This window comes from Emiliania huxleyi (assembly GCF_000372725.1).
Source record: "Emiliania huxleyi CCMP1516 unplaced genomic scaffold EMIHUscaffold_459, whole genome shotgun sequence".
Lineage (NCBI taxonomy): Eukaryota > Haptophyta > Isochrysidales > Noelaerhabdaceae > Emiliania > Emiliania huxleyi.
Window position 1 is genome coordinate 33,046 of NW_005198544.1, and position 17,352 is coordinate 50,397.

At 62.3% G+C, this 17,352-nt stretch overlaps 6 protein-coding genes across 6 annotated transcripts in view; 5 read left to right on the plus strand and 1 right to left on the minus strand.

The window, feature by feature from the left end:
• Nucleotides 1-1,806: 1,806 nt before the first annotated feature.
• Nucleotides 1,807-2,317, plus strand: EMIHUDRAFT_245407 (hypothetical protein; the record flags this gene model as incomplete). The annotated part of the gene is made up of 2 exons (XM_005768441.1): nucleotides 1,807-2,159; nucleotides 2,233-2,317. The coding sequence occupies 2 exons, from the start codon at nucleotides 1,807-1,809 to the stop codon at nucleotides 2,315-2,317; spliced, it is 438 nt and encodes a 145-aa protein (XP_005768498.1).
• Nucleotides 2,318-2,735: 418 nt separating this feature from the next.
• EMIHUDRAFT_245409 (hypothetical protein) lies at nucleotides 2,736-3,490 on the plus strand (the record flags this gene model as incomplete). The annotated part of the gene is made up of 3 exons (XM_005768442.1): nucleotides 2,736-2,908; nucleotides 2,983-3,070; nucleotides 3,215-3,490. 3 exons carry the CDS (start codon nucleotides 2,736-2,738, stop codon nucleotides 3,488-3,490), a joined length of 537 nt encoding a protein of 178 aa, XP_005768499.1.
• Nucleotides 3,491-10,680: 7,190 nt separating this feature from the next.
• Nucleotides 10,681-11,214, plus strand: EMIHUDRAFT_370508 (hypothetical protein; the record flags this gene model as incomplete). Its single annotated transcript, XM_005768443.1, has 1 exon — nucleotides 10,681-11,214. A coding segment is annotated over exon 1 (502 nt), but the record flags the coding sequence as incomplete, so codon positions are not given.
• Nucleotides 11,215-11,921: 707 nt separating this feature from the next.
• On the plus strand, nucleotides 11,922-12,527 carry EMIHUDRAFT_245415 (hypothetical protein; the record flags this gene model as incomplete). Its single annotated transcript, XM_005768444.1, has 1 exon — nucleotides 11,922-12,527. The coding sequence occupies one exon, from the start codon at nucleotides 11,922-11,924 to the stop codon at nucleotides 12,525-12,527; it is 606 nt and encodes a 201-aa protein (XP_005768501.1).
• Nucleotides 12,528-12,738: 211 nt separating this feature from the next.
• EMIHUDRAFT_245416 (hypothetical protein) lies at nucleotides 12,739-13,500 on the minus strand (the record flags this gene model as incomplete). The annotated part of the gene is made up of 1 exon (XM_005768445.1): nucleotides 12,739-13,500. The coding sequence occupies one exon, from the start codon at nucleotides 13,498-13,500 to the stop codon at nucleotides 12,739-12,741; it is 762 nt and encodes a 253-aa protein (XP_005768502.1).
• A 3,385-nt stretch (nucleotides 13,501-16,885) lies between these two features.
• EMIHUDRAFT_245417 (hypothetical protein) overlaps nucleotides 16,886-17,352 on the plus strand; it is a gene marked incomplete at both ends in the record, with an annotated part of 1,590 nt that continues 1,123 nt past the window's right edge. Inside the window, 2 exons of the mRNA XM_005768446.1 lie at nucleotides 16,886-16,958; nucleotides 17,036-17,331. Coding sequence (XP_005768503.1) covers nucleotides 16,886-16,958; nucleotides 17,036-17,331 — 369 coding nt within the window. The remainder of the gene's footprint in view (nucleotides 16,959-17,035; nucleotides 17,332-17,352) is intronic.

Consider the following 17,352-nt stretch of genomic DNA (forward strand, 5'->3'; position numbering starts at 1 on the left):
CTGCCTCTGCGGTCTGCGCGTCCTGGGGAGGGACAAAATTGTCGCCGCCGGAGACGACTCGACGCCGCTGAGATCGGAGATCAAGCTCTGACAGGTCGCACGTCGCTCCTTTGACGCCGACGTGACTCGCCCGTGCAGAGCACATCAGTAAACGGTCTCGACGCGCTCGGTACGACCCGTCTCGGGTCAGGTGGCACGACGCTCATCGCGCCCGCCAGCGCTGCCGTGCAGGCTGCCACGATGAGGTCGAGCGCGCTTCTATACGCTCGCCCAGCCTTCCTTTCCATCCCATTAGGCAGCCTGGGAACGGTGGCGGTCAGAGGCAAAGCCTGCGAGGGGTGGTGGAACCACATGTCACGGCCACCGCCGGCTCGACCCCACGATAGCCTCCGAAGGCTGACTTTGCGGCACCATCATCGGACGATGTCGACGAGTTGGGTCGCTCTCGCGGTAGCCAGATGACCTTCCATACTAGTATCATCGGCCAGGGCCGCAGGAAGCGCGGGGGAGGGCGCTGGGAGCAACACGCGGAGCTTCGTTGTGGACGCGTTTTCAAGATTAGCGTGTCAGAGTGAATTGGAATGACGATCGGCCGTCGATCCCGAGGCAGGAGGGTCGTCGGTTGAGCTAGGGAGCCTGGCGATGGACGCCACCGCGACCCCTCGTGGCATCTCTCTCGCCGTCGGCGAGCTAGGGGCTCGCGGACGGCCGATTAATAAACAGTGTACAGCCGTGAGAATTAGTTCAACTGTGAACGGGGACATGTGCGGGACGTGTCAGGCCGATCTGCTCTCTTTGTCGGCCCTTGCGAGAGACGCCCGCAACCCACGGCTCTTGTAGAGGTCGATACTCGACGCGTCCCACATGGTCTGTGTCGCTGTCGGCACGCTGCGGACAGGACGATCGTCGAGCGACACCGGTGGCAGTGCCACCCAGGACGCAGGAGTGGTCGGGGCGGTCTCCCGTCATGAGAGAGCCACCATGTGGTCCGTAAGATGATTCCTGACAACCGCCTCAGTCAACTTTCGTCACAGTTCCCGAGCGGGTCTGAGAGGAGCTGCGGGTCAGTTCGACAGCTGGAGCTGTGTCGCCGGCGTGCGGCGGCCTGCCTCCGGAGGTGCCTCTGAGGTGGACATTTTTTGGTCACCGTGAGAGAACGCGTTCGAACTTTTCTCCGCAACTTCCACTTAGTTCAGGTCCCAGCTACCTACGTTGGTTGTATGAAGCACCAGGTGTGAAAGATTTGCCCCCTTGGAGAACCGGATTTTCTCGGTGTCGTACGTTTTAGCTTACTGGGAGAAAAGGGATCATGTTCTCTAGGCCCTCTCTCTCTCTCTCTCTCTCTCTCTCTCTCACTCTCTCTCTCTCTCTCTCTCTCTCTCTCTCTCTCTCTCTCTCTCTCTCTCTCTCTCTCGTGGCTCTTACGTTCATATTCCCGGCGCGGCGCGCGATTTCTTGTCTCACCAAATTCACCGCTCTTTATACTCGTTTATTCACGAGGCGACCAGGGTACCTGGGCGTGCTGTGAATAAACAGCGAGAAGACGCCTGCACAAAGCTTGACGTAAAACGCCCCCGGCGCGACGTCCATCGAATCACAAGCCCACGACAAACATTCATCGCGCTGCTCACAATGAGCGAGGCGGAGAGACTCTCCGCCGTGGCTCGAGGGTCTTGCGCACTGGCGCCAGCTTCCTCCTCGCGAGCCTCATTGACGACTTCTCGCTCCTCCTCGGTCTCCTCTGCGCGCTCGTCCCTCGGGGGGGTGAAGCCTGGCAGAGACCGCGCCTGGGTGCTGGATGACCTCATGCGCGCTCACTGGAGCAAGCCGCCGTCGTACGGCACATCATCCGTCGCACTCCGCGCGCTCCAGGCGCTAAACGACTGCTGCGGGCCCTGCGAGAAACGGCAGGCTGCCACCTATCTCCCCTTGGGCCGTTGGTCACTCGTCGCATGGCAGCCCCGCTGGCTGTATAGCACACCCTCTGGACTCGCATACTGCCGGGCGGAGCAACCCGAGCGCGGGCGCCACCTGCCCTTTCAGAACATGGAGTCGATCCGACTTGACGGCACTGAGATCATCGTGCGATGCGACACCCGCGACTTCCACTTTCAGCCGCTCGACACAGATACGGACGACGCTGCGAGCATTGCGTTGAGGTGGGCTCAAGCACTAGAGATCTTACGCTCGGCTTTCGGGGCGCACGAGGGCGGTGGCGTGCCCCCTTGCGAGGGTTGCAATGGTAGTGGGCCTCGTGACGGCGTGGTCGAAAAGCCAGTCAGTGAGCCACCGTGAGACGGGGTCGCGCAGCACGTAAGTAAATTCGTTTTGTGTGCCTTGTATCATGAATGGTCGCTGCTATGTATTCGGTCCAGCACGCGGCATGCTGGCCCCGCCCCCAAATTGCGGCCCAAGGCCCCAAGCCGCGGGCCCGCGGCCGCCTCGAGGCGGCCGCCCCCCCGCGCCCCGGCCCCGGCGCACGACGCTCCTTATGGCTTACAACCCGTATATGCCTGCGCATTACTTTCAGCTGCTGTGCCCTTGTGACTCTGTCACTCCTCGGCCTGATCGCGGGCAACCCTCCTGCGAGCACCCCATGCGGTCGCTTCCTCCTTCGGACCTCGGAGATAGCCGCGCCGAGCGGCTATGGTACCACATTATGTAGGTTACCACAACAACGCGAGGAGAGGAACCGGCATAGAATAACTCCCACCGAAGGTGTGGAACGTGACGCGATGGCCGGATTCATAGTTACACAGGCGGGCCACGAGCAGACAGTCGTGCAACTCGGCGCTCTCCCGAAGACACAATGTCGAAATGGAGGCCAGCGACCTGGGGCATGGGGCTCTGCCGCCGCCGCCACTCCCATCACCGCTGTCCGCAGCGCCGACCAGCTCCGCCAAGGCAGGTGCTCCACACTTGGCTCTCGTAGCGCCCGCGTGAGCTCTGCGCCCGCCACTCCTCGATGATCTTCTTCACCAGGATCTTTGAGGGGTCCTTCCACTCGGCGCCGAGCGAGCAGATGGTCAACGCATTCCTAGGACTAGCGCACATGAGTACGGCAAACTGGGTGGGCTCAACACCCCAATCTAGCCATACAGTCTAGCTACGCCGCCTGCTCCAGGCCCTCCTCAAACTCGGCAACTGCCGCATTTGTTGCTGCTCCGCCTGACGATGCTTCCGCAGTGCGCTGTTCAGCTGCGACTTGCCGCAGTTCATGTTCAACCCATGGACCGGCATGACGATATGGGATGCCGACAGGCGTCAGGCGGCGCATGTCGAGAAGTCGCTTGCCGTGCGGGAGCTCGTGCGCCTCTCCCTGCGCGTGCAGTCCACGGGCGTCGTCGCGGAGCTTCATCTCGACACGGCACTGGTTGCTCCGAGCGGCAGCGGAGCTGATCACGAGCGACGAATTCGCCGGGGATGCCAGGCAACAGATGGGCGCGCAGATAATTGGCGTGGCGTCCTTGAGCACTTGAGCACTGGATAGGGTCGATTCCGCATGGTACGGGACCCCTCGATCGTCTCGCCCTCCCTCACTGGAGTGTTCATTGGGGGGGGTCATAACAAACACGGTACAGGATCGAGGTGCACGCTGCTGAAGCAGTGTCGTCCCCTCTCTCCCCGACGGCGATGGCGGTGTGTGTGACCGATCGAGCTACAAGAGGAGCTTGTTCAGCAGGATCCGGGCTGAGGGAGGGTGTAGAGGATGTAGAGTGTAGAGCGCTGTAGAGCTGTAGAGCTGGGGAGCGCTGTAGAGCTGTAGAGCTCTACATCCACCGCGTGACGAACTGCGTGCGTTGTAGAGCGATGTAGAGGCGCTCTACAACGTGAAATCTCTACAACAAACTCTAGATCATAAGCGGCGAACGAGGCACGGTCGCTCTCCGACATGAGGCGCGTTGCACTTGCCAGTGCTGCCCTGGCCTTCTGTCTGCCCGCCCAATGGGTGGCAGATGCCTCTGCTGCTGTGGCATGCCTCACGGCTGCGACTGGCCGGCGCCTCGGCGCGTCAGCTCGGCTCGGCGTAGCGATAGTGGCCAGCGCAACTCGCCTGGACTCAACGCTCAGCCAGGAGCTCCCGCACGCGCTGGCGCGAGTCATGGCGCATGCAACGCGTCTGAATGCTCGCCTCGCCTCGCGCAAATGCGACCGTCCTCGCAGCCGACAGTCCACCGCCTGCTAAAGAAGCACACACAGCGACGAATGCGGCACCGGCGACGCATGGCAGGCTGGTCATGACGCAGTTATAGGGTGTTGTGTGCCGTCAGAGTGACTCTCTGTGTGTCAGGGATAGTCAGGGCCGTCCACCAGAGCTCCAGTAAGCTCGGAGACACCCCATTAGTGCGACTCGACCTCTTTGAGTTACTGCCTTCCCGGCGCGGTTTGGCTGTAGAGCCTCTACAACAAACTCTACAGCAAAATCGCGCTCTACATCGCTCTACAACGCACGCAGTTCGTCACGCAGCCGATGTAGAGCTCTACAGCTCTACAGCGCTCCAGAGCGCTCTACATCTCTACAGCTCTACAGCGCTCTACACTCTACATCCTCTACACCCTCCCTCAGGATCCGGGATAGTCTGATGCACTACCTCACTGGGCCTGAGACCACCGAGACGCCTCCCGTCACCGTCTCGGACTTGTGTGGGGTCGAACCACTCCGGGATGGGCGAACCCATCGTTCCCACTGAGAGTTGTGCCTTTCTTTCACCTGTGAGAGACAGTGGAGAGTGTGTGCGCCACATCGACCGGAGCGGACGGGGAGGTGGGAGGGGGGGGGGGGGGCGCGGGGGGGCGGGGGGGCTCATCAGGTGAAGAGGCAGACAAAGCAACTCCAATAATTGTCAAAATTCCTGTTGTGCAGGAGGGGAGGGGGGCAGGGGGCTCTGACGGAGTGTGTGGCGGGAGAGGGCAGGGATGGGCCCGGGGGAGGGGGGGGGGGGGGCTCAGCCGTGCAAAGAGCATCAACTAATAACAGTAATGAAGAAATATTGCTCGGCCGTTCATGAAGTCCGTCTCGATCTGGAGGAGACGGGTCAACCCCGTGAGGACCAGATCAGGTTCACATTGTCGTAGCCGGAGGCGATGTTGACCTTTAGCTCTTGGGGCCACCCTCCGCCTTTGGTTTTTCCCCACAGACCACTCGGGCAACTTTTACCAAATGCCAAAGTTGCACCCTAAACAACGCGACCGACGAGCATGCTCAACTGCTGCGCGACGCTCTCTGCGATCCCGACTTTTGTATGCGCTTTGCCATTCGCCGCCGCATTGGCTCAGGGGGCACAGTCCGCTTGCAGTGGCTCTTCCGCACGAATAGCGTTGTTGGCCGCACGGAGGAGCAGGTGCGATCGCACATCAACCTACCAGCGGCGTCCTACGAGGCGGCGTACTGGGTGGAGCGCAACTTGAGCAGCTATGATGAAGTGGTGCGGGACGTGATCTACTTGCGGAGCGGGGCTTCCTCCGAGCGCGAGGCGGAGGCTCCAGCCGCGCTGCACCTTGTGGTGCCGCCCGAGTTGGACAAGCGCAGCTATTGGAAGGGTACTGGATTCACAGGCGTGTATTGGCTGCAGCCCGGCCAGCCAGTGTACGGCCACGCCAGCTACCGACACAGCTGGGAAGCGGAACCTTCATGGTATGGCAGCTCGCACCCATCTTTGGGTTCAACAACTCGTGTCTTGGCAGGGCCGTGCTGGCCTGGACCAGATGAAACTGACAGGGCGCCGTGGATCACGGTCAGGTTGACAGGGGCGCAAGCAGTTGGGCTGGCCCGGGCCAGCACCAGTGTACCATACAATAGACCGCCGGCTATCGGTTTGTGTACGGCTTTGAGGCTGTATATGCTGCCAAAACGACTGCCGTCACTGGTCCCTGGCACCATGGCTTGCGATGCGAGGCATTAACCGAGGAGGAGGCGCACACGCTGCTAGCTGAGCGCCAGCGTGCCATTCAGGATGCTGGCTCCCACCTGCCGCTCAGGATGCTGGCTCAGGACGAGGCGCTCGCGAAGGCCAAAGCAGCCGATGCCGTCAGCTACGCGCGCCTTCCGCCCCCACCGCCTCCGCCTCCTCCTCCGCCGCCTCCGCTACCGCCGCCGATGACATGGACCAACGAAAAGCGTGAGCAAGTGCTCTCATTTTCGGGGCCACAAATGCCGCATCGGGTACAGCTGAGGCTAGTCGATCGCGTGTACGAGGTGTTCGAACAGCACGGCAAGCCTGTAGATCACACCACCGTTGCAGCAGCGCTAGGGGAGTCGCATCAATCTGCAGTCCGGTCTGCATTGACTATCGCCCGTGAGTGAGCGCTGGGGTGAACAACATCCTGACGCCATGCCGTCCTCGAAAGAGGCACTCGCTGCCGTGAAGGGGCTGACGCAGCAAAGGGGATTCATGTACCTCACCAACAAGAAAATTCACGAGGCGTTGCTGCCTCAGCTGCCGGGTCTCACTTTCGGTCAAGTGCGGCGAGCTGCGGCGCGCGTGCGCGATCCACAACGGGCTGTCACAACTTACGGGCAAGAGATCCCGGTGTGGGAAGCGTCGCAGCGTGCCTATGTCTTTCCTTCAACCGGCGAACATGTTGCAGGTGACCAGTGGTCAACTCCCACGAAAGGCCAAGCAGGCCGAACCATGCGGCATCACGTAGCATGTTGCATGTGGGCGGCTAAACAAACAAGCTAACCAAGCTCTCCTAAAGCATACACTGGCACTAGATGCGTCCTGGCATCGGGAGGGTCCGCCTAAGAGGAAGTACGTTCGTAAGAACTGATATATGTACTTTGTGCGTGGAGCGTCTTCCCCTTTTGCGCAGCAACACCTTAAATTTCATGGCCCTCCAAATTCGGGTCGGAGCGTAGCCTAGCCCGTAGGCGTAGCGGAGTGGGCCCCGAGTTTGAAAAAGGCGACGGACGCTTGCGTCCTAGCCTCCAACAACGCCTCCCCGGCGCAGAGGGGCCCCCGGAGGGACGCTCAACCGCTCCACGCCACGCCGCTTGCGGCCCGGTTATTCGGGGCCACCTTCTGGGTTTTTTCTTTTGAGTTGGACCCAATTACGGCGCCCAAGGGTGCCGGCGTACATGACACGGTACGACGACACCTTCGGCGTTCATGCCACAGGACTCGACGCTGTCGGCCGCACCAGCGCCCGCGCCTACTCCCTCTCGAAAGCGCAAGCCGCCCGAGACGTGCTGGGGCCAGGAGTTTGCCAGCGGCGGGACGCATGCAAAGGCGGAACCGCTGTCTGCCGCCTTTCGGCAGAGATTCTGTGCCGCCTGCCAGAGGGACGGCCTCCTCATCCCCGCCTCGCGCGTGCGCGTCCATAACCCGCTGGAGTCGGCGGCGCCGTCCAACCAACACGGTGGTGGCGTCTGGAACACGGCGGAGGGTGGGGCGCCATCGCCCCCGTGGCCAGCGCATCGCGTCGTCAATCAGACGGCGGGATGCGTCGGACCAAAGCTGGTGCTGCTGCGCGACCCGACGACCGCGACCATTCCGGGCCTGCTTGCTATGCCCTGCGCTCCCGGGAGCGTGATCGCCTTCCGGGTGGGTCGCACGCTGCAGCCGACTGCGCTGCCGCCGCTGCTCCTCAAGTCGCTGCCACCGCTGACGTCGGACCCGCCGCTGCCGCCTCTGCCGCCGCAGCCGCTCGAGTCTTCGGGCCTTCCGCCGCAGCCGCCGCCGCTCGCGCCCCCTTCCTTCCAGGCCTCTTCGTCGCCTTTCCCGCAACACGACCGTTGCTTGCTACACGCCCTTGGGAGTGCTGTGCGGATTCGTGCCACAATTCCGGTACAATGTACGCGGCGCGCGCACAATCTGCCTGCCATCCCTGGGTAGTCAACTACAGCAGCTGGTAGACGACGTGCTCGGCCCGGGCTGTCAGATTCAGCCCGTGCATCGCAACCAAGCGCCCCAAATCAATCACAGTGGTGCACCGCAAGCCATGGACTCTGCTGATCGCGCAAGTCCGCTGTGTGCGGCCGTGAGAAGGCTGTATGCTCAGGATATGCTGCAGTGGGAGCAGCGGTGCGAAACGTATACAAGGCCTTTTCGAAAGCGCTCCAGGGCGAGGCCAAGCGCAAGTACTTCGAGCACGCCGGCGCCCTGCTCACAGCCGACGGCACGGACGACGACCTGCTCATCAAGCTGGAGGGCGCCCCCGCCGGCTACAAGGTGGTGATCCCGCAGCTTACTTAATATTTTATTTTCTCACGGAAACACGCTCGGCCCGGCTGACCTGAGTGCCGGCCGGGGCTAAGAAACCACGGCGCGGGCTGGGGGAGGAGGGTGGAAAGGCTTAGAAACGGCGGCGTGGCGCCGGATCCTGTTTTCTTAATGCCCGAAACAGACTGTAAATCTTAGCGCCGTTTGATTGTTTTGGTCGGAGAGTGTTTGATTGTTCTGGGGGGCTATACCAGTAAATCGCAAGCACTGAGACACATCCAGCCCCACATGAACCGCCCGCCGCCGCTCAACACGCTGACGGCTGACTGAGCCGAGGTGTCATGGGCCAATGCGGCCCGTCAAGGGCAACAGCCTGTGCACATAAGCTGTTGCCAGAGCCGAGAGGTGTTTCGACACCGAGTGTTTTGAACGTTTCTTCGCAGAAGAAATTGTGGAGAGAAAAATTCTCTCGCCGGTGTTCACAGAGCTCTACAGCCGGTCAGGGGCGAGGACCGAGGAGACATACAGCCAAGAGGCACACAGCCAAGAAGCATACAGCCAGGAGGCAAACGGCCAGGGGAGGCATACAACCAAGATGCATACACACAGCCTGTGTGGCGTTGGGCGACAGCATATTGCGCGAGCGTGTCATGCTGTGGCCACACAGCCGCCCCTCACATGCAGTTCACATAAACGCACAACCCCGGGCCCGAAATCGTTTCACACCAGGGCTCGACACGTCGACACCCGGGGCCGATATAACGATGCCGGTCGTGGCGGCGTGTGTGAAGGATGCGCAGCCGAGCCGCTGGCTGCCGCCGCTTGAACGTCCGAGATGCCTGCAGTTTATTTAGGCCATCGCTCACGAACAATAACAAAAAACAAAACAATCGCAGGTCCCCCCCCCCCCCCCAAAGCAGCAGAGCTCTGCTGCTGGGGGGGGTCAGACCCCACCCCCTCCTCGTCTTTTCCTACGGCATCGTGCTCGTTATTTAACCAGGATGAGAGCAGCCGAGGTCTGTTCTGCAGCGCCACGGCGCCACAAACTCGGTGCACACGAGGCTCGCGGCACGCCGCGTGTCATTCCAAAAGGGCAGACCGGTTTGCGTCGATTGCTGGAGAATCCGGAGCGGTTCGCCCTTGTAGCACGCGCAGGCAGCTCGGACGAGTTCGATGCTCGGCATGACAGTGAGGTTTCCGCGCCGCGTCGCCGCCGAGATGGGGCTCGAGGCGAGCGCCCCGGGCCGTGTGAGGATGCTGCTTGGCCTGAGGCGAAAGTTGCTGAAGTGGAGGCACTGCTGGGCCCCGTTGTGATGCACCAGGTGGAGCTCGAGCCTACTCGCAGGCGGCGTGTGGAGAGACGATATTTGAGGAGGAAGCGCACGGAAAGAAAATCAAACCTGTCAACGGGCAGTACCGCCCTGCGCTGACCTCTTAGCCAGAGCCCCGCATTCTCCTCGCGGACGAAGAGCAGCGAGCCGTCATCGCGCCGGTTGGATTTTTGCTGATTTTCAAGCCACCACGGCACAGCCTGCCCGCTTCTGTGCTTGGCCCGCGCTGCCGCTTCAGCCTGCGCGATGGACTCCTTCAGCTGCGACGCCGACAGGAAATAGGTCGCCGCGTATGGCTGGTAGAACTGCACGTATCTTCGGCCTCCGACGGTCTCAACGCGCGAGATCTGTGGCCTGTGTCCGCCGAGACTCTCGAGATCGCTCAGGTACATATATGTACGGTTCGAACTCTCGTCATGAAGTGGAATGTGACGCTTCAGCGATGCCATCAGGTCCCTCCTTCCGTGCTTGGAAAGGTACGCTTGCTCTGCGCAGAGCGCCTCTGCATGCCACGCCTCAAGCACAATGTCGTCCTCCGCGTACCTGTAAAGTCAAGAAGGCTGCACGCACCAGTAGAAATCAAAGCTCTCATTCCGCAGGGCCTCATAGAAGACGCGGCGGTGGCGACCAGAGAGACCGTACGCAACTGATTTGTTCCATACGCGGACGCGAAGAGGAAGCCGGGGCGGGACACGCAGCCCGCCGGTTGGCTCTGTGCGATCGAGGTGCACTGTCAACTGGACCCCCTCATGTCGCAGCCGGGCGACATTGTGCAGCACATCCGCCACGTCGCGGTCCCTCGAGCCGCCAAAGTTGCTTATTGCAAGGAGGACCGATCTGCCACGCAAACACGGGCAGGCCGGCCTCGCGCATGCCTGCATGGCCTGTCTCTCTGGGCGCGAATAGCACGGAGCGCGGCAGCTCTCGGTGACCGCATGTTGTCTCATACTCGAGTATGTATCTACACGTTGTTCTGATGTGCCCAGTGTCGTGCGAGTAAAATTCTGATTACAGTCTGTTGCGGGCATTGAAAATTTTCACCAAAACTCACTGGCGCGCACTGGCACTAACACAGGCATTACTCGAGTATCCAGAAAGTGGGCGGGCGCCGCGTTTCGAAAGCCGGCGCTTTCGCGCGTTCGAGGGGCTTTGCCTCGGAGTTTGTGCAAATTTGGGGTCGGCCTTCGCCCTGCGGCGAGATGGCACCGCAGGCGGCGTGTGTGCACGAGGGCGGCGGCGTCGACCGCCGAGCAGCACACCACGAGCGCGAGCGGCAGCGCCGACTACGGGAGGCGGCGGGCGGCTCCACCGAGCCGGCGGCGGAGGAGGCGACGGACGTCGAGGCGGTGAGGGCCGCGGACGTGCTGGCCGGCGTGGAAGAGAGCGGCCCGAACTACGCCCTTCCGGCGGCGAGGGACGGCCGGAGGGAGCGGCGGGAGCGGCTGCGGGTGGACGAGACGGCGAAGCAGGCGGGGCACACCATCGTGGAGATGGGAACGCACGTCGAGATCCTGGGCGAGCAAGGCTTGTGGTGGCCGGCCACCATCGCGGGGCGGGAGGAGGACGTGGACGGCCGGCTCGTGCACGAGGTCGAATACGACGGCTACCAGGGCGAGCAGTACTCGGCGCGCGACCGCGACGCCGACGCCAGCCGACGGCACGAATGCGGCGGCCTCCACCGAGGGCGAGGAGAGCGGCGGCGAGGAGTGCGGCGGCGAGGAGGACGCGGTCGCCGCGGGGACGCGGGCGCGCGTCGCCGCGCGGCGGCCGCGCAGCATAGCGAACTGGCCGACCTGCTTGACGGGATGGACGACGAGCGGCAAGAGGAGGCCATGCGGGCCGACGATCAGCCTTTGCTGAGGCCGCACGGGCCGAGCCTGTCGCGGCAACTGGTGTACGTGAGACGCCGGCTGCGCGAGTTTCTCGCGGACCCGCCCGACGAAGTTCGTGCGTACCCGGAGGCCACGGTGGATGAGCTCGTGCGCGACCTCTTTCGTCGTTCGAACGGCATGATTGAATCGCGCAACTCACTAGGGGGGGGGGGGGGGGGATCGTAGCAGGTTATAAAAGAGAATCAGAAGGAGGAAAAAATGAGGTACGACCTTCGTACAAAGTTTTGGTACCGGCGTGCTCGTCGCGCGACGGCGAAGACGGGGAAGGCAAAAATCGCGTCGTGGCCGTCGGCAGGGCGCACGGTAAAACGACAAAACAAATGCTAAAAATCTCTCTCTCTAAAACGACCGCACCGGTGGGCCCACGGCGATGGGCCTGGTCGATTTCAGCCGACGGGAGGGCAGCAGGGCCGCGTGCGGGGCCTGCACTTGATGTAAGAAAGAAAGAAAGAAAACAGACAACCCAGGGGAGGGATGGGAGGACGGCACGCACTTGATGTATAAAGGAAGAAAGGGGAAGGGAATTCTTTTGCGCCATGAACGATCCCTCCCGCGCCACCTCCTCCTCTGGCGGCGTGATTCGCGCCATCCTGCGCGGCGCGAACCACTTTGAGATCCTCGACCTGCCCAAGCCTTACCCGGACCTGGTCGGCGAAGCGGCGTGGGACGCTGGCGCCGACGATGTGAACCGTGCCTTCCGCAAGCGGTCGCTGCACTGCCACCCGGACAAATCACGGCATCCAGACGCACCACGCGCGTTCGATCTGCTCAAAAAGGCAAAGGCGTGCCTCCTGAGCGACCTCGAGCGCGAAGCCTACATCCGCGACCACGTCAAGATGCAGCAGACGCTGTGGGAGGGCAGCTGGAAGTCGGACCGCGAGGCGGCCGAGGCGCGCGAGCGCATCGCGAGCGCGCGATGCAACGCGCAGGAGGAGCAGACCGCCTTGGTCGTCGACGCGATGAAGCGCCGCCGGGACAAGGCGCAGTCTGCCGAGAGGAAGAAGCAGCGCTCGGCGCTGCGCGCGCAGGCCAGCTCCGCCAGAAGAGTCGCAGACGACGAGCCGGAGGAGGAGGAGGAGGGAGGGCCCGAGCCGCGTTCCAAGCCTGCGCCAGCGAGAAAGCAGCGCCCGAGATTTTTTTGACGCTCGCTGATAGGAGTATCCCGAGGCGCGGTGCCTCGTTCGCAAAAAAACCTTGCGCTGTCGCTGTGGCGCCGGGGTTGCGCTTCTGCATGTACACCATACCGGCTGGTTTGCCAACCTCACTCTACGATTGCACAACATAATTTACTGTACTGGTTAAATTCTGGACTGGACATGCGCCCTCAGCTGTCCATCATGGCGCGCTGCAGCCTCACCCGACCCATTCCGGTGACGCGCACGCCGCTGCCGCAATATCCAGGCCAGCCAAAGGAAGCAAGAGGTCAACTGGCGTGTTCGCAGCCTGTGCCCGCCCGTTCGGCCCCTCACCCGCAGGCAGCGGAACCTCTAGGCAAACCTGCTGGCACGCCTCCCCTGTTCCTACGTCGCTGACATCCAGCGGTCGCGCCACTGCCTCATCCCACTTCCACGCCCCTCCACCGGCAGCAAGGGCCTCGGCATAGTGCGGCGCCGAGGCGCGCCGCATCTCGTCGAGGAGGGAGGGGGGTGCCTCGGCACAGGAGGGCGGCGCAGGGCGCTCCCCAATCCACCAGTTGACCAGCAGAGTCGTGCGCTTTGGCTGCTCTGCCGCCTCTGCGCCCTCCACACCGCAGCCGGCGCCGAGTGGGGGCAAGCAGCCGTGGAGGCAGGCCGCTCGAAATAGCACGAACCGGTTGGCCAGCGGGTGAATCAACTCCGCCTCTGCGGGCTCAGGCGAGAGGAGCACGTGCCCGCTCCAGCTGCAGATGGTGGCTACTTGGTCGAGGATTAGAGTCGGCCCGCCCGCGTCGGTGAGATAGAGGATGGATGAGAGTGCTGGCGAACGCAGCGCCCCCCCACGCCTCTGTTGCTCCTGATCCACATCAAAGTGGAAACCCTTCGGGGCGCTCAGCGAGCGATGCTGCACCCACCACTCGGCGCCCACAACGCGCCGCGACACCTCCAGGTCGCCGCCCGAAGCGTGGTGCAGGAGCATCGCTAGCGCACACTCGGTCGCAGACGCCGATGCAGGAGCACCCGCTGCCGCCGCCAGCAGCTGCTCGCTGCTCGTCCACCACGTCGACACACCGCCTCGCCTGGCACGTGCCACCGCAGCCTCCCGCCGCAGAGCGGGAAGGATCGCCGGCGGCAAAGAGCGCCATCGATGAGGCGAGTACGCGCTTGCTGAGCGATCTTATCGGACGGGACGATTCGAGTGAGAGGGGCCTTGCCGCTACGCGTTACGAGTAGTAAGCGGCCTCAACCCACTTTACCCATGTACATACTATTATACTACTAGTACTGTAGCATCGATGCCGAATGCAGAATCGCGTGCGACTTACGATACCTAGTATGGTACTCGAGGGGGGGCAGGTAGGTGTTACCTCACACTGTCTAGGCAGAGACAAGGAGGGCCCCCGCACACACGAACCCACACATACAGAGAGGGACGAGTGCACGCATTGGGCATCAGAGAGCCATAAGTGTCTGTTGTTGTTTGTTTGGCTAAAGCCAAGCAGGCACACCCGCGCGCGAGCGATTAATTAGGCCAGGCCCGAAGCCTGACTCAAGCCAAGGTGGAGCACAGGGACAGGGACACCGTACTCACGTACCTGGGTACTAAAATAACAATTGCCGCAGTGTGCGTGTTTGGGCGTGGTGTACAGTGTAATGACTAATGTCCATTAGCTCCGAGTACGTACGTTACTCGAGTAGAGAGAGAGGGGGCGTCCTGGAGTTCAGGGGAAACCCGGTACGCGGGTCGAACCCTCGGAGACCGTGTTTACTTTACGGCCCTTCTCCCTGCGAACGCGCACACCCCCCAGCGGTTACTGGACCGTCACGTGTTCAACGTCGTTGAACAGTGTTTGACCACGGCGCTGTTCACAGCGCGCGCGGACGGCAGTTCTGCGAGTCCCGCTCAGCAGGACTTTTGTAAAGCATGCTTGTGGCAAGCTATAGACGCTAGCTAGTATCGACCTCAAAAATAACTAAATAATCAGTAACCAGCCTCCGGCGGGGCCCCCCGCTACCATCCAAACCCGAGTACCGGTCTACAATCATAGATAGAGGCTCAAGTGTGACATAAGTGTCGCTGTCCACATAGACATACACACATACACAAAGCAACTCTCACGACACACGGGCACCGGGTGGAGCGGCGGCGGCGGCGGCAGCGGCACGCGCGGGCGGACGGATTCGGACGGGGCGGAGCAGCGACCGCCTAGGCGGCCGCTGCTCTGTCTGCCAGAGCGCGCCGTCTGCGCGGCGAGGCGGACAGGTGATCGGCAGGTGGGTGATGGGCCGGAGAGTGACCGCGCCCAGCGATCGGAGGCGAGCCGATCGTCGCTCGGCCGCAGCTGACCTCGAAGGCGTGCGGAGCGCGACTGTCGGTGTCGGGGGGCGGCCGTCATGTGGCGAGGAGGGAGGACGACAAGTGCGCGTCGTACGGGTCGCTCTTCATCGGCCAGTCGAGCGGACGGTAGGTCGGTCAAAGTGAGCCGGTGTGCGGTGAGGCCGGCGAGATTCGTTGCGAGATACGGTTCGCGCCCAAACAAAGTTTGGACGCTCTGTGGACGCGCAGCAAAATCAGTCAATTGGAAAGGGGGCTTCTGGGGCGGCCAAATTCACACCTCGCGGGACTACTTATGTTTTCGTAAACGTAGTCGTGGCCCCCCGCTACGTCGCACGAGTGCAACCGGGTAGCGGGGGGCTAAAACGGACACCTCTCTACTGTGAGGTGGGTAAAAAAGAACAGGTCCCCGCCCTTGCGATTTTTGTGCAGGGTTCTTTGAGTGGGTGTGGTCGGCGACTAGCCGGGGTCGTCCTCCCGACGGGGGGGACTAGCACTAGCCGTCTTCCACATGGTCCCTCGGGTCCCTGCTGCTCCTAATCTCTTCGTACATCCTCCTGCTGATCTCCGCAAAGTCCTGCTCCCTCCCTCGTCTCGCCCTGCGCGTCTGCTCCGCCTCACCGTCTTCTGCCCTGCGTCGTCTGGCGACGGGTCCTCCATAGTCGGTCGAGGTCGCCGCCCTCCTCGTGCCTCTTCCCAACGTTCCCTCGGCGGCCGATGCATTCTCCACTTGTGTTCGACGACGTCGTACATTGTTCGACGACGTCGAACACGATACACGATCGAGAAACCGAGTAACACAGGCAAACAAACAAATTCATTCAGGCAAACCAGAGAGAAAGAATTTTCCAAGAAAGCTCCCTTTTGTTTTTTGCTCCCTAGTGCCTAGACTGCTATTGCAATACGGCCATTCCTAAGTAGTGTGTGACGTCGTCAAACACTACTGTTTGACGACGTCAAACACGATCGAGTAACCGTCCACAGGCCTCTTCACACCCTCCCTTCTCAGACTAGCACCCCACCTCGGTCCTCGCGGAGTACCGACCGATCTTCTGCCCGAGAGCGAGGTTGCTGCGGAGCACTCCGCGGGCGCAGCGAAACGATCGAACGGTCGATCAATCGAGGAGCAGAGAGTTTGTGGCCATGTGGGGGCCGATCGGCGGAAGGAAGGTATTTCGGTCTCAGACCTACATTCTATATTCCAGAATGGCATTCTTCGAAATAGAATGGGCGCCGCAGCGGCCCGTAGCGGCGCCCCCTGCGTGCCCACGGCCACCCCGGGGCCATGGGACATGCCCCCGGCCATCGGGGATGCTTGGTTCATCCATTACCCCATTTACACGGGCTGTGTTGCGGCGCGCCTCGAGACGCGCAGCGCAGCGCAGCGCGCAGACCACAAAACAGGTCAGAAGACGGCCGTGGCGACACCCGCTCTCTGAGCGACAGCCCCGCAAAGGGCACTCGCTCGCAGGCGAGGACTACGGGCAGCACAGGCAGCAGCAGAGCTGGCGGTCCGTCTCCCCGCCCGCTGTAGCAAGTCGGCCCCAGCGTCACGGCCGGGACGGGCCAGGAGCCGCCCTCGGAGTCGTCTTCCCCGTCCTCCTTCCGCTCGGCTCTTCGCTCGGTACGTTCGGTGTGGCTCACCCTCCATGCCGTGAACAGGAGCTTTATCCACCCTATATTCTTCTCTCGTTCCTCTGCCCGTGCCTTGGTCTTGTCGTTGTTTCGCACCCATGTCTGTATGGCGATCGAGGCTGCCTTCCCCACTACCTGTAGTTCACTCGTCACCTCCCCCGCGAGCTCCCTTTTCTTTCTTTCGGGTATGGGGTCCGTGCGAATCACGGGCGCTATTTAGTCTCAACCTTGTCGGCCGTATTAAAATTTGTCACCCCTTTTTTAAATTCTTTTCTCCACTCCGCGAAGTCCGAGAATCCTCCGCGAAGCGGCAGCTATTCGGCCTCTTGTGCCGCTGTGCCTCCTCGCTCTGCGCGGCGTGCGGTCACTCAGCAGCGTCTGCTCACTCAGCAGCATGCCATCACAGAGCGCCGCCATCGTCAACCCGAAGCGCGTGCGTCTGCTCTCGAAGGCCAAGCTCCCTGCTGGTGGCACAGGTCCCGCCCGCACCAGCCCTCTTTCCCTCTCCCCCGCTGCCCTCCACCATCACCGCCGCCGCCACCAGGGGGGATCGTCTACTGGATGGGCCGCGACCAGCGGGTGCAAGACAACTGGGCGCTGCTGCACGCAGCAGAGCTGGCAGAGGCCCACTCGCTCCCGCTCTCTGTCGTGTTTTGCCTCCCTCCGCCTGCCGCCGGCTCACCCTCCACGGGCCCGGGATCGACGCTCCGCGAGTACGGCTTCATGCTCAAGGGGCTGCGCGAGGTCTCCACGGAACTGGCGGCGCTCCGCGTGCCCTTCTGCCTGCTGCATGGCGGCTCGCCTCCCGAGCTGCTCTCCCAGTTCTGCGCCCAGCACGAGGTCGCCGTGGTCGTGGCAGAT